This window comes from Quercus robur, chromosome 11, assembly GCF_932294415.1.
Source record: "Quercus robur chromosome 11, dhQueRobu3.1, whole genome shotgun sequence".
Classification (NCBI taxonomy): domain Eukaryota; kingdom Viridiplantae; phylum Streptophyta; class Magnoliopsida; order Fagales; family Fagaceae; genus Quercus; species Quercus robur.
Genome location: NC_065544.1, coordinates 24659865 through 24685984, shown reverse-complemented (window position 1 = coordinate 24685984; position 26120 = coordinate 24659865). Strand labels below are relative to the sequence as shown.

The 26120-nt window shown below is 34.2% G+C and overlaps 2 protein-coding genes across 24 annotated transcripts in view; both read right to left on the bottom strand.

Annotated features, from left to right (window-relative positions):
* Positions 1-14341, bottom strand: part of LOC126705325 (MADS-box protein SVP-like) — a 95216-nt gene extending 80875 nt beyond the window's left edge. Inside the window, exons 1-6 of the mRNA XM_050404234.1 lie at positions 14055-14341; positions 13366-13572; positions 6127-6205; positions 1029-1093; positions 840-939; positions 705-746 (exon numbers count right to left, since the gene is read on the bottom strand). Of these exons, the coding sequence (XP_050260191.1) occupies positions 705-746; positions 840-939; positions 1029-1093; positions 6127-6205; positions 13366-13547 (468 nt within the window). The 5' untranslated portion in view covers positions 13548-13572; positions 14055-14341. The remainder of the gene's footprint in view (positions 1-704; positions 747-839; positions 940-1028; positions 1094-6126; positions 6206-13365; positions 13573-14054) is intronic.
* The window catches only part of LOC126705329 (MADS-box protein SVP-like), a 151523-nt gene that overhangs the window by 65667 nt on the left and 59736 nt on the right, over positions 1-26120 (bottom strand). The gene's annotated exons all lie outside the window — the stretch shown is intronic.

Here is a 26120-nt window from a genome sequence, read left to right as displayed (position 1 = left end):
GTTCAATGGTGGTTGCTTGCCATGTGAATTCCTTTCTCTACGCAATGCACATACAAAGACCTTGGCAAAAGGCTGAAAAAGTTTTACAAATCCAAGACTCCTCAGCTATATTTTTTATGAAATGTACCAACTTGCATCAACACTATTCATTTTGGATGATAAAATAGTTTGTTCTACAACTGACTCATAATTTAAAACTATTTACTCATATTTACTAACAATATGGATTTAGTGCAGAAGCTTATATTATATTATTGTAGTCCTAACACAGTTCTAACTATATTAATGTATTCCTAGGGTTAACATAGAGTTAGTCTACTACTAATTCCCTTCAATAAATACATTGTAATACACATAATTCAATGGTAAAGATGTGGTTAAGACTTTCTACTACTAATTTAGGCCTCTAAGATCAAACCACTTTAATTTCTTGTGTTCCTCTGCAAAAAAAAAATAATAATAAAATAAAATCCTTCTGTTCTTTCTCTCTTACCTTCTCTTTGTCTCTTTCTTTCCACCTACTATTTCAATATTTTACCATGATAACATTGATTATGGAGCGGCTCATCACTAAAGCAAAGATATTTTTCGTTGAAACTCTATGATCTTTTGCTTAAGGGCACTGATCTATTCCGTAAACCCATTCCCAAAATTATAATAATTCTATAAAATGTCTTGCACAAATTTAAAGTTTGGAACATCACCCTTCGCTGAAGGACAGTGATCTCTTCCAGAAATCTTTCACCCTAAAAGACAAAGGTTTCTGATATTAAGAGAATATACATAAATTTCAACAGTCCACAAGAATTACAGCAAACAGAGATAACACAGAGACAAGCCTTTGTTTCTAGAACACGGCTCAGGCCTACTTCAAGCATTTTCTCTAGTTTCCGTAATTCTTCTATATCCATTCCATGGAGCTCTTCTCCCTTAATTTTCCTGTTAGGTGTACACATTTCTCAACATTAATTTAGTGTGGTATGTGCATGTCTTTACAGTAACAAGTTGATAGCAAGGTAGTTGCATACCTCAGTTCACGTGTTTTCTCCTCAATTTCCTTGCTCAACATGGTGTAGGAGGTACTGTTCTCAAGCTAACATAAAGAATTTCCATTCATGAACACTTTTTTGTCATGTGATGTGAGCACTTTTAATATATCAATTGTTCTAAAATATGTACACATTTCCAATCCAGCTTTCAATAAGAAAATTTAATGCTGCCCTAAATGTTAGGGTCATTATTTTGGGAGTGCCACAAGTAGTCTACGTGTTTCAAAAAAATGTTCCTATCTTTTCTTATGGTGGTAAAATTTCAATAAAATGTAAGTTTCAAAATTGTTATCAAATTTTAATGAGAATGGATTAAAAAATAATCTAGATAATTTTTGCTTATGACAATGTTAAAATTTAACTGCATCAATATTAAATTGAAACAACTGGAATACAAAGATGGATAAATGGAAATACACGTAAAGATAAGCTTCAAAATGAGATAATCCACTTAAAGTTAGGAGTGGCCCTATTGATGAAAAGACGAGGGATAGTGACTTGAGATTTGGTCATGTTCAAATGAGAGTGATTAATGCACCAGCATAAAAGAAGAAGTTAATTTAAGTTAAGGTAATGGAAAAACGGTAGATGAAAACCAAGAATAACATTGGTACAATTAGTTAAAAAGGACTAGTAATTTTTTTTTGATAAGTAAGAAAGATATATATTAAAAGCTACCTCATGAAAACACAAGGCAGAACAGAGAATACAGAGAAGGAAACAAACAAAAAGAGTGAAGAAAAAGAAAAAAAAGAAGAAAACAAACGGAGACAACAAAGAGCAAATTAATTACAGAGAAGAGAACTAAGGAACATAGGGATAGAATCACTAGAGGTGAGTCCCCAAGCCCTAGACCAATCAAAAAGAGAGCCACTAAAGTATGCGAGCAACTGGTCATCAGACTTGTCCCTATCCTCAAAAGTATGCCAATTACACTCCCTCCAAATACACCACATTAGGCACAATGGAGCTAGATTCCAAACGCTAGAAGAGTGCTTTCCAAACCAATTCCACCAACCGAAAAGCATATCTGCAACCGATCTTGGCAAGACCCAAGAAATCCCAAAGGATCTAAAAACCAAGCTCCACAACAGATAAGCTTTGTCACAATGGAGAAGCAAATGATTCGCCGACTCCCATTACAACGGCACAAAATGCACCAATCAACAAAATCAAATCCTCTACACCGCAAAATATCCCCTGTAAGAATCTTCTCCCACGCCACAGTCCAAACAAAGAAGGAGGCATGAGTAGGAGCCTTAGCCTTCCAAATACCTTTCCAAGGAAAGGTAATAGGCAGGGAGCTTCGGAGCTTATTGTAGAACGAGCGGATGCCAAAAACCCCTTTCTTCGACAATTTCCAAATCATGCGGTCTCCTTGCTCAAATTGAGGTAAGTTAGAACCTAGGGTTTGAAGGAAATCATCCACCACACCCGTCTCCCAATCATTTGGATTTCTAAGTAAAAGAACCTTCCAACTTCTCCGAGCCTCGGTCCCCAAACGTTCAAGAGACGAGGCCACCGATGCCTCTCTATTAGAAGCAATCCCGTACACTACCGGGAAAGATAGATGGAGTGGTGAGTCCCCACACCACTGGTCCATCCAAAGCTTCACTCTATCCCCCACCCCTACCTCAAACCGGATGTGTTTGCTAAACACCGCCCAACCTTTTCGGATACTTCTCCATAAACCACACCCATGAACACCCCTGCCCAGTTTGGAAGACCAACCCCCCCCACTCTTCCCCAAACTTCAGAGCCACCACCCTCCTCCAAAGACGAGTCTCCTCAACCCCAAACCGCCATAGCCATTTTCCTAGTAAAGCTTTGTTAAACGTAGTTAACTTCCTTATTCCCAAACCACCATTAGCCTTAGGAGCACACACCTTATCCCACCCCACCAAATGAAGCTTGGAATCCCCCCACAAGAAGTCCCTCTGAATCTTCTCAATCTTATTAGCCACATGCGAAGGGATGGTAAAAAGGGATAAATAGTAAGTAGGAAGGTTGGAAAGCGTACTCTTAATCAGCGTCAGTCTACCACCTTTTGACAAATACAACTTCTTCCACCCAGCCAACTTCCGACTAATTTTTTCCAATATAGGATTCCAAATAGAAGGGGACTTATGGGAAGCCCCCAACGGCATACCAAGATAGGTCATAGGCAAAGACCCAATCCGGCAGCCTAGAATCTCTGCCAAGGCATGAATATTGTTAACCTCTCCTATAGGAACCAACTCGCTCTTCAAGACATTAACCTTCAAACCTGTGACAGCCTGGAAACAAAGGAGAAGCATTCGTACATGAAGGATCTGCTCCACATCCGCATCATAGAAAAGAATAGTATCATCCGCAAACAAAAGATGCGAGACACACTCCCCTACACCTCGTCTGCCTATAGCCTGAAAACCCCTGATCAAGCCAGCACCTTCAACTCTTTTCATCATCCTACTTAAGACCTCCATCATAACTAAAAACAACATAGGAGATAGCGGATCCCCTTGTCTTAGGCCCCTCGTGCTCCCAAAAAAGTCAGTTGGAGCCCCATTAATCAAAATAGAAAACTGGACAGTTGAAATACAAGTGCGAATCCAACTACACCACTTCTCCCCAAAGCCCATTCTCTTTAAAAGATCTAGAAGAGCCTCCCAATTCACATGATCGTAAGATTTCTCAATGTCTAGCTTACAAATAACCCCCGGGATCTTACTCTTCACACGACTATCAACACACTCATTAGCAATAAGAACTGAGTCAAGAATCTATCTGCCTCCCACAAAACTATTCTGAGACTCAGAAATTAATTGATCTAGGACCCGTTTCATTCGATTTGCCAAAACCTTAGACAAGATCTTGTACAAGCTCCCCACCAGGCTGATAGGCCGGAAATCTCGAATATTAGAAGCATCGTTTTTCTTGGGAATAAGAGCTATAAAGGTAGCGTTCAAAGATCTCTCAAACTAACTGTGCTGATAAAATTCCTCAAAAACTGCTAGAACATCCCTTTCCACCACTCTCCAGCAATGGTGGAAAAAAGCCATAGAGAAACCATCAGGACCTGGAGCTTTATCTCCAGCCAGCTCATTAACAGCTAGAAGAATCTCCTCCTGCTCAAACCTCCTTTCAAGCCAACCCCTCTCCAACCCATCTAGCTAATCAAACTCCAAACCTTCCACAAAAGGCCTCCACTCCTCTGACTCCTGGTACAAATTTTTATAAAAATTTACTACCTGAGCAGCCACCTCGGAATCCTCCTCATAAATCACCCCGTCCACCTCCAAAAAACTCAGATGATTAAACCTTCTACGGGAATTAGCCACCTTATGGAAGAATTTAGTATTATTATCTCTTTCCTTAATCCATAGCATCCTTGATTTCTGTCTCCAAGAGATTTCTTCCAGAGAGAGAAGATTTTCCACTTCAGATCTCACCCCAGCTCTCTCACAAATCTCTGCCTCTGAGAGGCCAATCTCCCCTTCCTTGACATCTAACAATTTCAAAGTCTCTAATAAATGAGTCTTTTTGCGACCAACATGACCAAACTCCAAACGGTTCCACTGAACGATGTCCTCTTTCAAAGCCTTCAACTTTTTGGCAAACAAAAACTAGGAGTGCCAGAGAAAGAATGCCGACTTCACCAAGACTGAACTCTATCAGTAAACCCATCCGTCTTAAGACACATATTCTCAAACCTAAACGGACTTTTCCCCCTCGCCATTCCCCCTACCTCCACTAGAATTGGAAAATGGTCTGAAACAGGACGAGGGAGAATCCGTTGGGTCACATCCGGATATTGCTCCTCCCAATCATGAAACACCAAAACTCTGTCTATCCTGGACATCGAAGGCCTCTCTGACCCGCTAGACCAAGTAAAGCTCCCTCCCTCCAAAGGCAAATCTATCAAATTAAGATCCTCAATGAACTCCGAAAAAAGTTCCATAGCCGGAGTAAGACGAGAATTACCCAACCGTTCACTAGGGAAGCGGACAATATTGAAATCCCCAATGCAACACCAAGGGACATTCCAGTAATGCTGAACACCAACCAACTCGTCCCACATTAACCCCCTCGCATTGTTATCAATTGGGCCATAAACCCCCGAACACGCCCAACTGAAGCCGTCCCCCACCCCTTGCCACCGAATAGACACAGAGAAAGAGCCCACCAAAACCTCCGTCCTCTCTAAAACCCTTCTATCCCATATCATCACAACCCCTCCGGCCGTCTGGACAGCATCCAAAGCCACCCAATCCACATAAGGACAGCTCCACAAATTACCTACCATCTGTCTGTCCATACCAGTAAGTTTAGTTTCTTGAAGGCATATAACATCACACTTCCACTCATGCAAACAATTCTTCACTATCAAACATTTCTGACAGTCATTCAGCCCCCTAACATTCCAAGAGAGAATTTTTAAATGCATAAAAACATGAAGTCCCCGGCTGAAAAGAAGCTCAGCAGCCAACCACATATCCGGATGGAATAGAATGAAGGAAAAACACGTGGCAAACCCTAATATATTGTTAAGGATCCATAATTGACCGCAAAAAATTTGGGACTAAAGATTTGTTGTTGTTAGATGGTAGTTTTAAGATATGGCTATGGCCTATGCCACTTTTTGGTTAAATTATTTCATTTAGGCATTCGTTAGTCATTAATTTTTGTTGTTTATGATAATTATTTCTTTTTATATAACTTGTAATTTAAAATTCAGAATAAGATCTCCTCTATTTTGGGACGTTTCCTAGAGTTTGTAGGACTTTATTTATAATTTTGACTTTTTTGGAAATTTTTAATATTTCTAGCCTAGTTTTTTGCTTGAAACCATTAGGGTATTTTAGGGTCTACTTGCCTATTTATATGCCACCATCAAGGTAATTCAAAATTTCATTAATAAAATTTCTATGGTTTTTTTCAAAAATTTTTTTTTTCTAACGGACTTCAAATTTATCCTCGGGAATTAAAGGAACATCTTGTAGATTCAAAAAAGATTATATTGAAATACTGTTCTGTTTCTTACGACCTTTTACTTGCATTACTTATTCACCAACTAAAAAAGTTCAAAACATCATACCTGCAACTCAAGAGACGGTTGGTCCATTTTTCCAAGATTATCTGAGTGTAGATTATGTCTTTCAATTACCTGCTGCATACTTTATACAACAAAAGGATAGCCCATTCAATTATTCTCTCTCTCTAATTTAAATAAAATGAATATGAGGATGAACTTATAAACTACTATAATATACTACTATTTCTGACTAAAATCTAAGAAAAGGAAATTTGAGCTGGTGACTGAAGAATTATTTATCTTACGTTTGCATATCTGCTGTTGTATCCAGGCTAACTGCGTTCTCAATTAAAATGTGAACCACAAATGATATTGACACAAACTATACGCAAACTTCTAATTGCAAACCATAAAAGGTGAACATTTATATGAACGCACAAACTATTTATATTGATTGACACAAGGGTTACATTAATTTCTTACTTATTTACAAACATCAAATAAAATGACTTAAAAACTTTTTTGATTTGGTTCTAGCTATTGCATTTAAATGTTACAACAATTAAAAATTACAGCTTGCAGGTAAAATCTCATAGAAGAATAAAATCTACATCCATAAGGAAGAGCTTTGCACTATTACAGCAATGAAAAAGGTATGCAGAAAGTGTTAGTTTGTACAATCTCCATTTTGTTTGATATGGTTACAGAATCGATATGAATGATAATAAATAACATATTGTAGCATTTTAATATTATATAATGAAGACATTGACTACTATCTATTTGAGTGTTTTAACAAAGGTAAGTATAATACGTTGAATAAAAATTCTCTACAAGAATTACTAAAAATATAATGAAGATAGTGTGTCAAAATAATTTCAAAAATATTATATTTGAAAAAAAGGGTAGTATTAGTTGTGCAAGGAGTAATGTAATAGAATTAGTGTGATACTAATACCCCGGATTATCCAGATTGGATTGGGTTAGTGTGTTTTGTACGGATGCATGTTGAATTTAATACTGGACATTTATTAGTTCTATCTTCTTCTTCTTCTTCTTCTTCTTCTTTTTCCTTTTTTTTATATACAAGATAGAAATTATATGCTAGCTTAATCTAAGTGCATATGCATGTGAAGCTCCCCTCTACAGACTTGAACTCCGGCTCTTACTCCCTACACCTACAAGCACTTATACTTGTGAAGTGACTATCACACCAAGGATGCACGACGGTTTAACTCTATCTTAGTTATATAATCAATTACAAGAAACATTAATTATAACTTAACTAGGGTTTTTTTTTAGTATAGAACATATGTTACTAGAGGTCTCTTCGAGTTGTAACAAATGATATCAAAGCCAACCTAGTAATGCCATGTAGCTTAAGGACACTACGTACATTGCAACAAGACTCTAATAAGGACATTAAGAATTTGGATGGGAGAAATTGTGATACCCCAGATTATGTGATTTGGATTGGATGAGTTTTGCATCAAGATACATTGACTGATTGGATATGCCAATTTGAGATGAAATAGAGATGAATCAAATTTGGAAATTGCACGATGCTTAGCTATTTTTGAAGGCTGATGCTAAGCTTGCTCAAAGTGATCAACAAAAAGGTTGCGTTGGTCGACAATTGGTAATGTTCAAAGGTGAAAGCTCTAAGAATGGAGAAGGTAGCTCAAAACCTAAAATTTATTCTAAATATCAACCTAAGATAGCTCTAAAAGGTTGTGCTGGTGAACAAACGAGTCGAGATGGTTGACAATCTTCTTGTTTTTAGGTGTGGGCAAATTGGTTATCTTGCAAACCAATGTCCAAAGAAAATGGTATATGTGTATGAGACTTTTGGACGAAGATAGTGGGGGTGATGCAATGTGAGGAGATTGAATTGAATAAGGTGAATATTAGGTGATCCATCGGACATTTGTAATTCCTAAAATGACTCAAACAAGGATTGACTTAGTCATAGCATCTTCAAATGCACATGCAACTCCCATGGAAAGGTGTGTTCCATTATCATTTATGGAAAATTTTGTGAGAACATTGTTGCACAAGAAATGGTGGACATGATTTAAGTTGAATATGGAACCCTATCTTAAAGCCTTAATGAAAAGCATGGTTGAAGAAAGGTACAGAGGTAAAGGTAACTAGAAGATATCTTGTTTATGTTGAAATGGGAAAGAATTATAAAGATGAAGTTTGGTGTGAAACCATCCCCATGGATGTTAGTCATTCCCTTTTTGGGTGTGGCTTTGGCAATATGATATCCATATGACAGCCATAGAAATACATATACCTTTAAAATTAGAAAGTTTAAAAAATAATTTAAAAAAAACAAATAAATAAAAAGCTCCTACATCTTCCAAAGAGGAGAGTAGTGATTTTCTAACTTTGTCCAATTGTAATATAAGGTAAAAAATACTAGGGTGGTGTACATATTGGTGGCTAAAGGAAAAAGGAAGCTTATTAGTGTACTGATAACCTATCTAACAAAGTGCACTATTTAATGAATCTGAAGGAGCATGAAGAATTGAATACAGAAGTCATGGAGATTTTGAAGAATGAACATTTTAGAGAAAACATGATTCCTTACGTAGTATCAATCTTACTCATGCCAAAGGAGGATGGCACTTCATGGATGTGTGTTGATAACCGCACCAGTAACCAAATTATTATCAAATATTAGTGCTATATTTTAAGAATTGATGACATGTTGTAAAAATTGTAAGGTTATGCCGGGAGAGAGTGTAACAACTCAGTGTAAGGCGGTGGTACTAGATATTTGTATGAGAAACTAGAAAAGAAGAGGAATTAGACCCAAAAAATAAAAATACAAGTAATAGGTGGTAGGGTTTGAAGGGGAAGAAACAAGATTTGTTTAAAAATAATCATAGATAGCACATGGAATTTAGATGAAAATGTTGATAAGATGTAGAATGAAAAGACTAATGTTATTAATAGAGTGGCTAAAGACTGACTTGGAAAATCTATAGGACATGGGCGACCGAACAAGGAGACTTGGTGGGGGAATAAGGAGGCTCAAGCAATAAAAGAGAGAGAAATATAGAAACCTACCTAGATGTTGAGTCAATGATGCTAATGAAAATTAAAAGTGGCGAAGAGGGAAGCAAAAAGGGCTGTTCGAGAGGCTAAATGTAAAATTTTATAGCAAGTTGGGGACAAAGGAGGGAGAAGAATATTTATAAACTTACTAAGACAATGAGAAATGAAAACATGACTTGAATGATATTTGATGCATTAAAGATGAAGATCAAAGAGTGTTGGTAAAAAAAAGTACCTTAAAAGAAAGATGTAAAAGTTATTTTGATAAACTTTCTAACGTTAACAATATAAAAGATTGGAGCAAATTAAATAACCCAACGAAGGATAGATACTGTAGATTTTTTCAAAGAATTAGGATGACCTAGGTAAAGGACACATTAAGGAGGATGAAAATAGGAAAAACCGTGGGACTGGATGAAATTTCCATTGAAGTTTGGGAATGCTTGGGCGGTGTGGATGTTTGCTGGTAGACAAAACTTTTCCATAAGATCTTGAGTGTTAATTGTTAACAAAATGACTAGTGATTAAAGAACTAATTTAATACTAGTGTGTAAACAAGTTAAAGCATCACAAGTGAGTTTATTATCACTATAGGTTTAAGTCAAGAATCAATATTAAATCCATATCTCTTTAGACTAGTGATGGATATTTCTACTTAATTTATTACATAATTTTAATAGATGAAATTAGAAGGGGAGTAATGCCAAGTAAGAAATTTAGCAAGACACTCTAGAATCCAAAGGCTTTAAGATTAAATAGGACTAAAATAGAGTACGTGGAATATAATTTTAGCAAAAGTAGAAATAAGGATGAAGGGGTGGTAAATTCAATAGTCAAGTGATATTAAATAGAAGAACCTTTTGATATTTGAATCAGTAATTCATAAAACTAAAATAGAGTACGTGGAATATAATTTTAGCAAAAGTAGAAATAAGGATGAAGGGGTGGTAAATTCAATAGTCAAGTGATATTAAATAGAAGAACCTTTTGATATTTGAATCAGTAATTCATAAAGATAGATAGATTTAAGAGAATGTGAATTATAAGATAAGAGAAAAGTTGATGAAAAGGAGAAGTGCATCAAGAATATTGTGTGATCATATAATATATATCAAGTTAAAGAGAGAATTTTATAAGACTGCTATAAGACCAACCATGCTCTATGATACTGAATGTGAAGCTGTTAAGAAGCAACATATTCATAAAATGAGTGCACTTAAATGAGATGTTAGGATGGATAAGTGAAAATACCAAAAAAAAAAAAATAGTATTAGAAATGAGGAAATTCGATTTAAGGTAGTGGTGGCCCCTATTGATGAAAAATGATGAGAAGAATCACTTGAGATAGTTTGATCATGTTCAAAAGAGAGTGATTAATTCACCTAAGAGAAAGAATGAATTTATTCAAATTTGAGGAAATTAAAAATGGGAGAGAAAAACTGAGTCACTACTTTTAACAAAAAATACAGTTCTCCATAGATCATGCATTATATACAATTAAATGTTATAGCTTACAAATTAAATGTAAGTACAAGGGGTTGGTCTAGTGATTCCTAGGATGTCATGAGATCCGTGAGATTCTGAGTTTAAAACTCCTACCCAAAATCTTTGGGTTAAATGTTTCAACTTATAACTTACATGTGTCAATTCATGGGATTGGTCTAGTGATTCTTACAATGTCTTGAGATCCATGAGGTTTTGAGTTATAGACTCCTAACCAGCATTTTTGGGTTACCCACAAGAAATTCTTCCCTATAATAACTTGGTATGTATGGGATATAGAAACTATACACACTCAAGGAACAATCAGCTGCTCGTAGATCTCTAGACATCCTCGTTAGCCACCCAAAATATAAATAAAATAAAAAATAAAAAAAGCTTATCACTCATTAGTTGCTAAGCAAGTTTTACAAATACTTATGGAAAAATTCATGTGCATGGAACATCCTCTCTCGGAGTGCCTTCTAATTTCCTTCAATGTGGGTGACAAACTCAACTTGATTCTAGTGTAATCGAGTGTGCTAGGGTTTATAAAGATTATTTTTTTCCCTTATCCCCTTTAGATATAGTGATGATGTGGTCTATTAGAGTATAAGGAGTTTTCCTATGGTAATGATGCAGTACATATTAGAAATCGCATTACTAAGGGTAGCACTAGACGCTTATTTTGAGGGAGATTAATGTTTCTGCTCTAGGAGGCTCATTGGGAGGGAAATCAGTGTTTTTGATTTAGGAGACATGTAATATGTATGCCACGTGGACAAAGAAATATGCAAACAGCTAAAATAATGTCTCTTTTGGACAATCAGATTTTAAAACATAATTTGGAAGGTCTCTATTTTGCATTTACGACTATTGGACACATTTCCAAATTTTAATATTGCAAATTTATTATAATAATTTACTTCACCTATAAGACTAACCATACTCTATGGTTCTAAAATTAGGCTGCTAAAAATATATATATATTCAAAAAATGAGTACAATTGAAATGAGAATATTAATAAGGATATATGAAAATACAAGGAAACATAGGATTCGAAATGAGAAAATTTTCTTTAAGATAACGATGGCCCCTATTGTTGAAAAGATAAGAGAGAGTCACTTGAGATAGTTTTATCATATTCAAAGAAAAACGATTAATGAATTGGTAAGAAAGAGTATGATACAAGTTTAGGAGATAAAAAAAGATATAGGAAACAAAAATAACATTAATAAAAGTAGTAAAAACAGAACATGTCACTTAAAGAAGTAATGAAGATTATGACTTCAAATAAATAGTATTACGGAATAGAACATATGTTGTTAGCCTTAACTAGTTTATTAACTGACCCTAAAATTTTGAGAGTAAGGCTTAGCTAATGTTGTTGTTGTTGTCTGATCCTAAAAATTTGAGCGTAAGGCTTAGCTACTGTTGTTGTCGTCATAGTATTGCTTATATATTTCACATAGAGTAGAATAATTTGTTTCTTTCTTCTCAAAAAGGAAAACTATACAATCTCAATATAATAAATTGCACACCCTTTGAACTTTCGTCGTACACTCAAAATGCAAGGCTAATGATGTTGCTTGTAAGAATAACAATACAACTAAGTTGATATTAATATGTACATATGACTATAGAAGATAGTGAGAAGGGTTATTTAACGAGATCAGACCTATTGAAGAGGCCAATAATAAAGAAATTGCATAAATTAAGGATATTGATAAGACAACATTTTTTTTTGGTGTTTCACGATAAAGATTTGTCTTTTAAAGCATGTACAGTCCACTTCGCATTTCCATCCTCATAAAGTTGCTCAAAGCTCTTTATCTACTTCTTCTGAAGTTTGTTTACTGAAAATTGTTTATCAAAAGAGATTGGATGGTGAGGTTGGGGCTTGTTACGTACCTAGTTTAAATTAATATATAATAACATCCCTCATTTTTGTGTTGGAATCTCTAGCATTAGGTTTTATATATACATTAAAAAAAGTGTTCAAATTGGCATATGTTACTCTACATAAAAAATTATAATCCCAAACTTTGCTCCTAAGTTTGAGTCATATAACTTTGCTTGATATTTTATGAAGAAATCATTACAGAAATGCTGTGAATAGATTAGTCAGGATAACAAAAGAGGATTCAAAGAGGTGGAAGTGCAAAAGCACAAAGACGATTAGGCATTACAGGAAGAGTTGAGGCAGCTAATTGAGGCTTTACACTAAGTAGATGCAACTCTAAAACTTAAGAAAAATAAAATGTTAGATTAGCAATATTACAAGACACAATAACTGGCTAGTAGAACTTCAAAACAAGTCCCACAACACCCCCCCCACCCCCTCCCCCCCCAAAAAAAAAAAAAAAAAAAAAAAAACCTTCAAAATAGGTAGCAGCAACATTCGTTAAACCCTTCTAGGTGATATTAAAGTCTCTCTTTTTTTTTTGCCAAAAGAATTCATATTTTTTCTTCTTCGGCAGTAACCATAAGATTTTATAGTACTTTTTTTTTTCTTTATTTGATGTTACATGGTACAATTTTTCAATCACTTCTGATTTGTTCAGCCTTTTTCTTAGAATCTCATTATTTTGAGCAGCTGGGTCTCTCATCTTCTCTCTCTCTCACCTTAGAAATGATAAAATCATAGGGAATGCATGAAAAAAATCGATCAAGGAATGGACAATGACATATTATTCTATAAATAGGAAAAGGGTTTTTCTATAAGTAGAAATATGTATGAGACAAGAGATTGAAACCTTGAGCTGGCGTACTCAAAGAGCTTTCCAGTTGCAGAAAAGACTATGAGAGCAATATCAGCATCGCAGAGAGTAGAGAGCTCAAAAGCTTTCTTAAAAAGCCCCCTCCTCCTCTTTGAGAAAGTCACCTGCCTTGCCGTCGTGTTGTCGATCTTCTTAATCTGAATTTTCTTCCTTGTCATTTTCCCTGATAACTGATCACACACCCTTTACATCAAACCAAATTATCAGTCTAAACTAGTATTATAGAAATAGAAACTCTCTTTAAATAGAAAACTTCATGCAGAGAGGTACCAAATGTGATATGTAGATCGAGAATATATAGTACGAAAATAAATGACTCAATGTTATTGGTTTCAGATGGTAAAGATCAAAATAAAATCTATTTATACTTGTACGGAATAATTAAGTATCAGATCGAAGATAGAGAATGGGGAATTAAGCTGGAATGTAAATCATGAACAAAATAACAATAACAAAAAACAAAAAAAGACAGAAAGCATTCATCAAAAAAAAAAGAAAAAAGACAGAAAACAACAATTAGCCTGTAGGCCCTGTACACAAACGCAAACTCGAACTCAATGTATCAGATTATAAATAAATAAAAAGATCTTATAAAAATATGAGAAATCAAATTGCGCTTGCTCATCCAAAAAACGAAGGAAAAATAAAATGAAATCGAAGCAAACCTTCCCACAAAATGTCGATTAATTTAGCAGATCTTCAACAAGTCTTGCAGTGATAATGGAGAGAGAGAGAGAGAAGGTTTGTACTGTGTAGAGAAAAGACAAAGGAAAAGAAGGGAAAGATGGGTTTTGTATAGAAGAATAAAAAAAGCGGAACTTTGCCAAATTTAGCCAAGAATCTGAAACCAACCCACCTCATAGAAGGAAAAGTAAACAGAACTGTAGAAGCACTATGAGGTAAGAGAAGAGGAAGAAGAAGAAGAATAACAACAACAGTGAACCCTACCTATAAAAGCACTCCTAGTATATTCCAAACTAGCTGCTGTAGCTCATTGAATTTGCAAATTTTAACGGATGGTGGGAGATAAAGGGATTGGCCAGATTTCCTATTTTCATGTAGCAATACCTCCTTTCTTTGTTTCAAGGTTGTTGTCGTTTTTAGTGCTGCTATTGACGTGTCTCACAAAACCAGATACGAAGCCACCAATGCTTTTAAGAGAGAGAAAGAGTGAGACCAATACTATTTAGAGAGATACAGTATAAACTAGTTTTTTGGTTTTTTTTTTTTTTTTTTTTCTAAGGGTCTTTTTATGGGGACCATTATTGACTTTTATTCTAGTTCAAGAAAATTTAAGATTCCTTTTATGGCCAAATAAAGGAGTTGTCTGCAATTTCAGAAATTGGTCATTAATGAGTATTTGTGGATGAGTGGCTTACATAATACATACACAAAAATAACATATCAATAAATAATCAAGTGGATATTTTCTGATAAAAAATAAATTAAAGTGGATATATATTATTTTATATGGTGTGGATTGCTTTCCGTACAAATTGCCATGCCGCTTCACTGGAAAGAAATTATGACCTATTTGTACGCTCGCACTCGTCATGTCTCCCACCCCCTCCAATTCTTGCCTGATTTATTAGAGCTATGCTAGATCACGTAAAAGCACAACTTGTGCCGCATAAAGTTTCACAATTTGTGTCGCAATTCGATATGACACAAGCTATGTTACATAACACCCTTTTATCATTCACAATTTATTCACAGATAACACTTTTTTATCACTCATAACTCGTCACATGATGAGTTGTGTCACAAGTTGTACCACTTTGTATAACACAAGTATGACTCCATTAATTACTACTAATAATTATTGCTCTATTTTGAGGATTGCAATTTTATTTATAGCATTAATATTGGTGGTGTCAAATTGTCATATTGCCAAATTTAACAACTAATATAAATAAATAAATAAATAGGGCTGCATTAGTGGAGCTAAAGGTATAATTTTTGGCTCTTGAGTTACAACGCAAAACTAATTGTTATACTAAAAAAATATTTTTTATTTGTCCTTTTATTATTATAATGATTATTTCCTTTTGGTTGTGATTATGGTTGTTATTTATTGTAATGAATATATTATTTTATTGTATTATTTATATTATATTAATGTGTTGAATGCTAAAAAAAAAAAATCATTGATATTAAGTGTTTTGTAAAGTGATGTGGTAAAATAAATTAAGTAACTTTTTGTAGTGCCATTACAAAACACAGAATTATAATAAAAATAAGAAAGCGAAACAAGGCAAGAACTAGTCATCGTGGAATTATCCATTACAAAACACCCCAAGGTAGAATGGGGGAGGAGAAAACTACAAAATTCTAGTCTTGAAATTTCATTTAATAGTTACTGTTAAAGCATTAGTATTTGATGGTTAAGAGCATTCACATCGATTTGTCTAAATATTTTTGTTTATTTTAGTATAAGAACCTACATTTTTTATTTTATACAATCACTTTTACAAATACCAACATTTGATTATCTATTATACGCCCCATTTTATTTAAATAATCATTTTATTCATTTATTATTACTATTTTTACCTTTATTTGTTCTCACATTCTCTTTAATCTCTCTTGACCATCATGTTCTCCCTCATCTCTTAGCTCTCTTCTCTCTTGACCCCACAAAACCTCAATGGCTAGACCTCTCATCATCATCATCTTCTTCTTCTTCTTTGATGATTCACATGGATTTGTATATGGATTTGATGATATGGTTTTGTATATGAGTTTAGTGAGTTTGAGATCTAGATTTAGGAAAACCATATGGGTTTGATGAGTTTAAGATCTAGATCTAGGATTTGTTTAATGGATTTGATGAATTTGCAGAGCATTTTGCTAGTATTTAAGAGAAGATAGATAAGGAAGAGAGCTAGGGGAGAAGAGAGAGAATATGATGTGAGAAGTGAGAGAAAAAATTATTAAAAAAATAAAATACAAAGTTGCAGTAACGGTGTATATTTACACAATTACTGTAGCAAAAATTAAATCTACAGTGTTTTAAATAGACTGATGTAGACAGTTTTTGAAGAAAAAAGTGTAAATATGACAAATTTTACTTTATCTATTTTAACATCACATTTTACAATATACCCAATATTAAATACCCTATTTTTTACCACTATATTGAAATATTCTTTCTTTATTTTTTAATTCTCTCTTTTACCACTCTCTCTCTCTCTCTCTCTCTCTCTCTCTCTCTCTCTCTCTCTCTCTCTCTCTCTCTCTCTCTCTCTCTCTCTCTCTCTCTCTCTCATTAATACTTTGGCACTTTACTATAGCTAGGCATTAAAATTTTTTACTTTTGACACCATTGATGTAGTTATTTTAGCACATTTGATATAAATTCTCTGAAGCTTGGTTCATTCATGAGTTTTTCTGGTTCAAATGAATTTCTTTCGTAGTGTGTTTTAAATGACAGGACTTCAGAGCAAAAAATGACAGGACTTGAGCATGTAGATTTGGTTTTAAGTGATTAAAATTTGAATACCTTATTTGAATAGTTTTAAAAGATCAATAAATTGGATTTGAAAACTCCACTAAAGATTGGATTTGAAACAATATTCTATATATATATATATATATATATATATATATAAGATAGAAATTCTACTCTGGCATGATCTAAGTGTATATGTGTGTGAAACTCCCTCTTAGAGATTTGAACTTTGGCCCTTACCATCCACACCCCACAACACTTAATACTTGTAAAGTAACGATCGCGCCAAGGGTGCGCAGTGGTGGATTTGAAATGATATTTAAAATCAATTGATTTGAAATCAAATTCAAATACAAATTCATGATTCAAAAACATAACCTTGTACTGCTTTAAATATTCTTCTCTCCTTTGTTACTTTCTTTTGGAGTACCCAAAAACAGAGTTACTGAAGCTATTTGAAAATTTACTTTTCTTAGAGCACTATCAGGTGTACCAAATGCCAAATATTTGGCATTTGGCACACCAAACACCAAAAACTAATCCTCATTAGGTATTCCAAATCTCAAAAAATTTGCCACATTGCTACAATACCGTCTCAAATATGAGACGATATGGACATCAATGCCAAAAATATTTTGGCTTATTTTATTTACTTTTCTCTCTCCTCCCATCACATATCTCTCTCTCCGTCTGCAACACATCTCTCTCTCTGTCTGGTTCTCTCATCGCCCTCTCGCCACACCATGCTGCTGAGCTTCATACCACGCCACACCACTCCACCGAGCTTCATACCGTCACCATGCCACGCCACACCGCCGAGTTTCGTACCGTCCACCACGTCATCGGAACCTCCCACCATCGGATCTCTCTCAATTGGCCTACAGTCGTGGGTTTTGCTTTTGAGTTTATTGGATTTAGGATGTGGGTTTGTGCTGGGGATGTGGGTTTGTTTGATTTGGTGAATGTGGATTTGTGTCGGTGGTGGCTGTCAGTGTTGTTGCAACAGTAGTTGTTGGTGGCCGTTGTTGCGGCAATGGTGGTTGTGGGTATGTTTGATTTGGAATGGGTTTTGAGGTTTGTGAATGTGGCAGGTTGTTGTGGATTTTTTTTTTTTTGTTTGTGTGTGTGTGCGCGTGTGTGTGTGTGTGTGTTTTTTTTTTTTAAGGTGGCGTTGGTGGATGTGGGTTTGTGCTGGTGGTGGTTGTCGGTGTTGTTGCAGCAATGGTTGTCAGTGTTGTTGCAGCAATGGTTGTTGGTGGCCGTTGTTGCTGCAGTGGTGGTTGTGCCATTGTTGTTGTTGTTGTTGTTGATGATGATGATGATGATGATGATAGGGAAGAGTTAATATATTATTTTAATGTGTAGTAAATATTATTTTAATGTATAGAATTGAAGGAATATTGTAAAATGATGCGGTAAAATAATAAAGTAAACTCTTGGTGTGTCAAAATGACATTTTTTATAAAACAGCTGATGAGAATGCTTTTATAGAACCACTATTAGTATGACACATACTAGATCTTTTATTTATCTTTTACTTGAAACTAGTGTATAACCCGTGTATATGCACGGTACAATTAAAAAAAATTACAATTACACACATATATGGATTCAAATTATATTCTCTCTCTCTCTCTCCCTCTCTTAGTTTTTATTTTAATTTATTTTGGATATACACATGAGTTTACTCTTTCTTTCTTTTTTTCTTTATTGTTTATTGAGTTTTTGATGATTTATTTATATTAAACCCTACGTCTTTTGCACCTCATTAACTCACCTAGAACAAAAATTTTAAAAACTTAAATAGGACATGTGGTACAAAATTAGACAACAATTGGAATCCAATTTTTTTAAATCTAATTGGATTTTCTCTCAACTTTACCTATGTGGGGCCCAATAGTCTATGGGCCCGGCTCGCTCGCTAATAGGGAGTCCACAGGCCCCCAAACTAAAGGAGGCCAGGGCCCAAGCCCAAAAATAGTGAGCCCAATGTGGTTCAAAGATACGTCCGAGGACCGCTCAGTCCTCGGAAAGCCCAGAACCCCATTGACGAGAATGGGATACAGGCAAACTTGAAAGATCAGAAAATATCCCACGGAAATAGTCCTTAATACCCTTCATTGACATGACACCGCCCCAAACAAAGCCGGATTTTTAGGCTTTATGGACCATCTCCCACAATTCAGGGATTAGACTGATGGGACAGATATCTGCCCTGGAAAGATCAACCCTACACGTGGACGAAGGACGACGAACGTAGGCTAGTATAAAAGAGAATGTTATGTGACCAAAAAAAAGGGGGCTCCCATCTAGCTTCTGGAGAAAGACTTGATGAAAGAGAATATCTGGATAATACACGCCGGACACCACATAAAAACCCTCCGACGGGTAACCGGGGACAGCACCATCGCTCCTCGTACATGATCCGAGGAGCCAAATCCTCCTGGATACAAGATTGATGGGCCTGAATATCCAGCCCAAAGCTCGTTCTCATACTGGTTCAACTATAGTCCGGCCCGAAGTGTCGCCCTGTGACCCAACGCTGGCCTTTCAAGCCCACTCTCTACAAATATTATTGTGAGGGACTTTCCGTGTGCGAGCCCGACATCGTTGCTGGGCCGTTAAAGATTTTGTGTCCCTACAACCTATTAATATAAATATATATATATATATATATATATATATATATATATATATATAGATTATCAATTAAAAAAAAAACTAGAATAATAAAATTGCTGATTCTTAATTTACACCATTATTTTTTTTATTTTTTTTTAAGGAAAAAGGAAAGTCGCTTATTAGGTTAATTTTTCTAGTAGTCATGCATGAGATTTGTAATCCATGTTCTTCATGTATAATTATTATATAAGGATCGTTCATCAAAAAAAATTAGTATATAAGGATCTATTAGAAAAATTGGTACGAAATATATTCCTTTTCTATTTAGCTAGGTTGCTCTTAGGAAAAAAAAAAGAATGGGTAATTGTCTCACATTACTTAAGAGAGTGTGTAGTGTGTAATATAACTTGTTTTACTCTCCCTTAAAAGTTACCATGGTTTTTTAGTGGAGTTATGATGTATTTTTGTGTTAGAACCCCTTTCCCTCTCCCCTGTGTGTGTTTGTTTCTCAAAAAAAAAAAAGGTTGCTCTTAGATATAGGCTTGATGGCTCTTAATAAGGATACCAGTTTAGAATGCGATTATTGCCAATGACTTTCGCCCATGTAGACTTGTAGAGTTGAAGTTCACTAACAGTGGTACTTCCCATCCTAGCAATGGTACTGGATAAAAGGTATATTGACCCTCTTAAAGCTATGATAGGAGGAATTCAATCTAATCTTGTTAATGGATTAGTTTGGTTTGACATTAAGCCAAATTACTTTATTTCAATTAATGATCCTAATTTAGAAAACACAATTAGGATTAGAATAAAAACAACATCTTTGTTTACATGTTCTGGCACTACAAAAAAATATGTTGGCACTTGTTACTGTATTTGCCAAAATCCTGACTTACAATCAAATTTACTAAAGAATATATATTGATTGGCACCAGGTGGCCAGAGCAAAGCACCAACTAATCGTGGGGATGCATAGGCCCTCGGTAAGGAGTTTTCCACAATTACTAAAGAATAATTTTGATCTTTATTTTGACTAATCAATACATCTTTTCTAGGAATAAAATATCCATCACTCTAATTGTTCGTTAAATCTCTTCTAGTTGATTACCATACGGGCTTTGGGTTTGGGGTGGGATATAGTCAAGAAAAGCACACTAAAATTGCAATCAACCAATTAAAGACACATCCCAACAGGACCACTCTGAAGACTAGTGGCAACTGGCAACAACTGAAACAACAAAAGAGTAAATGAATCACGAGCATACAAAGCGAAGTATCGTAAGAGTACATTAATACTACTTCTTTCTTTCTTTCTTTTTTTCTTTTTTTTTTTTGGAAAGAGTTCTAACCTATGACATCCACTCCTGATGATAGCTCTTTATCATCAGACCAAGACACCAAAAACTAGGCAGAGATTAAACCTCAGATCTCTTATATAACCATCAGAGACTTTACCACAACTCCTTTAATACATATTAAACAACTCTAGGTGAAGTCCACTCGCCTAGAAGGTAAACTTCCCATAAATACACAAATTACATAGAGGAGGGCAATAAGTTTGGTGCAAACATAAAGTTTGGAAAAGGAAAAGTTGTGCCATTTTTGGTGGTCCTAGCACAACTCTTAGAAAAGTGTGGCTCCCTAATTTGCCAAAACGTTACATTTATTTGCTTCTTATACATATATGTACTGGAATGGTCCTGCAATTATAAATTAGAGCAATGAGATAGGCTTGCTTCTTCATATACATGCATGTACTATTGTACTTGAATGGTCTTCCAATTTTTATTGCAGTTTATCAACAACAACAACAAGAAAAATTAAAAATTAGAGCATTGAGAGAGGGAAGAACATGAAAAGACCCATTTAGTAAACAAACTTGTAATTGTAAAGAATCTATTTCTAAAGTTCCATACCCCAATTTCCAAGCCAATGATAAACCATCACAAACTACCCATAATTCAACAATTAAACTGGAGGTTATACCAATTTTACGAGGTAAGCCAAGTATTCTTGTCAACTCATTACTCTTTAATCCATAATTGATTTCTTTTTTCTTCTTTTAATTAGGTCCTAAAACTTACAAACGATAAATCACAATAAATATATTAAAAATCATGGGATTTAAATATAATAATTCAATCCTAATGATATTCTTTGTGATGTTCATGTTTGTAATTTGATCCCCACCTCCCCATCCTTCATTATCTACCTATCTTGTAAAAATAAAAAATAAAAACAACTTATATTAAATTACATATGAATTTGTCCCATGATAAACTCCCCTTTCCACCATATTATAGCAGAATTAGAGTGAAATCCAAGTAATTCAAATTCTTTAAAATGATCTTCTCCAAAAAAAAATAAAAAAAATAAGTATGTTTCAAGAATGAATCTTTTCCCAACCTCGATGTCAGATGAAAAGTATAAATTCCTTTTTGGCCAATGAAAAAAACAAAAGAATTAGAAATTCACAAATGGTAAATCAAGCATGGTCCTTGTGGACATATGCATTAATGTGGAGCTCAGTGAAAACATAAATTATTGCAGAAAGTATAACCCACAGCCATTAAGGGCCTGTTTGGTAGAGGAGTTTGAATAATATTGTTTGTATTTTTTGGAAAAATGTGTGAGTAAAAAAATGTGTAGAAATACGTGTAATATTGTTTTAAAAACTGAAAATGAGTTGTTAAACAGTTCTACCAAACAGGGCCTAAGGTTTAGGCCCTCAGCCTACATGTACTATCGTAGAGGATTCTAGAGGGAGATTTTTTAAAGGATTTCAAAGGGGAGAAGATTGAAGATCGATTTCTGCTAAAATTAATCAATATCTTATCCCTTAAGATAAGATTTCCTCCCAAATTAAATTTTCTAATCTTTCAAGACATAATTTAGGGTTTTAAAAAGATGGGGGGTTTTGCCAATTTGGGATGGTCTAAGCCAATTGAGAGCATCTCCAAGAAATCAAGAGTTCAAATTTTCCTTCCCTTATTGTAACTATTAAATTATCAAAAATAAATAAATCTTTCAATTTCATTTCATCCTTCTTCTTAAAAAAAGAAGAAGTTTTATTTATATATTCATTCATTCCCTATTGCATTCTTTGACAAATTCTCAAATATAGTGTTAAAAGTCTTAGTAAAAGTACATTAGTTTGATAAACCTAGATATTATTGATCTAGGGTCAGTTTGGTAGAAGAGTTTGAGTAATGTTGTTTGTAATTTTTTGAAATACGTGTAAATGAAAATATGTGAAAATGTATGTAATGTTGTTTAAAAACTGAAAATAAATTGTTTAACAACTCTACCAAACGGGGCTGTCTTTCTAAAACTCCTCCAAAATTTTTTTAAAAAAAATTAATTATTAAACCAAGGTAATTTAATTTTACTTATTTACCTTTTTTTTCTTAGTAAGGATCTGTTTGGGATCCGCTTATTTTGCTGAAACCGAAAACTTTTTATTGAAAGTATTGTACATAAAGGTAAAAGTTTGCTGAAATAGTATAGTAAGATCCATAAATAGTACCAAAAAGTGCAATGAGACCCATGAATAGTAACAAAAATAAAATAAATAGTAAAATAAACTGATTTTTTAAGTTGGAGCCAAACGCACACTAAAAATGTTTAACCATTTCGGTATACACCCAAGCCTTGTGCTTAGTTGTATTATCCAACTCTCTTATAAAGGGCACTTGGATTCAAACTCCCTTTCCTCCACTTGTTGTAAGCAAAACCAAACAACAAATTAAGCATAAGAATCCGTCTTTGTAAAATGAAGAGAATAATTAAAAGGGCCAGAACCAACAAGTGGATGAAGAAATTATTCTGTATACTCATTGCACTACGCCTCACTTTTACATAAAAGTAGGATCTATAAATAGGATTCACATTTATGTTAGAGAGAAATATAGTATACTAGGTATGGAAAAATCTCTCATGCGCCAGGCACATAAGATACCAGCTCACTAGGTACACTAAATAATTTTACTAGTAAATCTTTCACAATCTTTCTTAAAAAATGTCTTATAAACTTCAAGTATTAAAGAAAAATACATATAAAAAACCTTGCAAGGTGAAAACACTTATTTATCGTTTGATTAGAGGATTAATAAGCATTTCCATGTTTAACTTCAAATACTTAAAGGAATCCAAATAACAAAGGTATTTTGATGCCTACCTCAATTTTATGGGAATTTGGATTCCCTTTTTTTAAAATATGGGTATCCATGTTCCCAAAATTTGGGAATTTTTCTTTTTAAATGACAATTATATCTCTAATTTAATATCCTTGGATTAACTAAATAGGAATATTTTCCTAATCACTAAGAAATTTTTCCTCCTTCTTTTGATAATCATTCACCCAACTTAATAATTAAGTAGCACACTCTCCTTTAACAGGATATCTTTCCTCTGTGTCTTCTCTCACTATATTTTTAGATGTTCCATTGAGAGAGTATCCACCCCATTTTGTACCCAATAAAACTTAAGGCCTCATTCCACAATTACAAAATTTTAGGGATCTATTGCCAAGAGGTTGCAGTCAAGTAAGAAGCAAGAGAACTCAAATTATTTATTAAAAAAAAAATAGCAAAAACCCTAGCTTTGCGCCATAGGTATTGATATCTTCATTTGTAACCTCAAGGCTGTGTGAACAAGGTATGAAGCCTACATATGCAGGCCTAAGTTTGTGGAACTACTTATGAAATCAATTTCTTGAAAAATAGGACGCAAAACTGATCCCACATTGGTAGGAAATGGTTATGCACCCCAAATTTCAGTTATAAATAGCCCCCATGAACACACTTTTTAAAACACAAGCAAGTATTCCCAAGAAATATGAACTAGAATTGCTAAAAAATTATTCTAGAGGGAGTTCTTCTCAAAATTCTTTAAGTTCATTTAATTCTTGCTTGGCCAAGGCTTCTCCTAGGTATTTGGTGCTTCAATTATAAGGTTTACTAACCTACCATCGACGATAGGAAATGTCAAAATCAAGCTTTGACTTCTTACCTAGTACGTAGGTCCTCTCTTTTCTTTTCTTTTTTTAATTTTGCTATTAATTTAAGTATATTATTTATTTGCTTTCTAGGTTTAAATTCCTTAGGTGAGATTAAATATAGAGAATGGTTTCTACCTCAGGGTGTGCACATAGGCTTAATCATACATATGAATCATGAGGAGCCTGTTAGGATTAGTGCCCTTAAATCCTATTGGATGATGTTATATATGATATTATGTATGACATGATGTATGACTTAATATTCTGATTAATAAAGTTGTTTTATTATTATCTGAAATATTGGTAACATGAATATTCGGACATTATCATATAGTCCATGAGATGCATAGTATGTGATTTATGTGAAAAGTCACAAAAGATATAAATTACAGGTTCTTTGTAAACTCAGAATTTTAGTTCGTAGTCGGTGATGAAATTTGGCATTTCATCTGTGAAGACTATAACATATTAACTAAGATGATTTTTCTTGATCATGGAAGTGGTGACTTCTAGTTGATATGTTGATATGTTTTAAAAGTTAAAATATATTGACTGAACCGCTGTGAGATTTATTATTCTCCTAACGACTGTCAATTGAATAATAAATCTCACGACTTATATTTGCATGAACTCTTAATCCTGAGAGAATAATGAACCTGATCATGAAGTGTAGGTTGCTTTGATATATCAGAAGTGAGATCTAAAGTTACGGTCAAAATCTCAATATGTTGGACAGCCACATTTAGTGTTGATGGAACATATATTCTCAAAATGGAATTCATAGTCTCTTAACGGAGATATAAAATATTCTCTTGAGATAAGTTTAATGGGTTCAGTTATTCAGAGAGTTAGGCTTATTCACTTTAGTAAAATATATATTTATGAAATTGAATTTCATAAATATATGGTGAATAACTTAAAAGGATTAAACCGGGTACTCAAGGATTAAGATGTAGTAATTCAAAAAGTGGCAGTCTACATTCATAATTTTGTATTACTACAAATATTTTATAAAGGGGTTGCATGTACAATAAAGTCTTGGGATATAATTTATTAGTAAGGTCTAGAGTGCAATTATATTTATATAGTAGTATTAAATATAATTAATGGTAATTTTGGACTTGTCAAGAGTTGACAGAAAAGCCCAAGGCCCATTGGAGCTAGTGTCTTATTTATTCCCTTTTGGTCCCACTCCAAGCCACATACTAGAGCCCAATTGGAAAGGCCCAAAAGGCTAACCTAATTAGATAATCAGTTATTAGGAGAGAAACATACAGAATTTTATATGAAACAACAAGTTCATGAAATGGTATGTATGTGAGTGTTGGACACTTTCCCATGCTCTCTAGAACATACACATATAACTGATTGAGAGATCACACATCTTGGGCGTTAGTGGAATTGGAGTGAAGATTGAAAGTGTTCCTGAGAACTTCTAATCTTTGGTTTTGAAATTCACTGCACCAAGGTATACTCTCTTGTTCTATATTCTGAAACTTACATAGTGCATGTTATCAATTCTAAATGAAGTAGATCCGTTAATTTTCCGCTGCGTATGTTTTGTATGCGATACAAACATGTGATTTTCCAACAGAGCCTGCATAATCAACCTTGGTCATATGCACATAACCTCAACCAGAAACCTATATTTCCTTATTT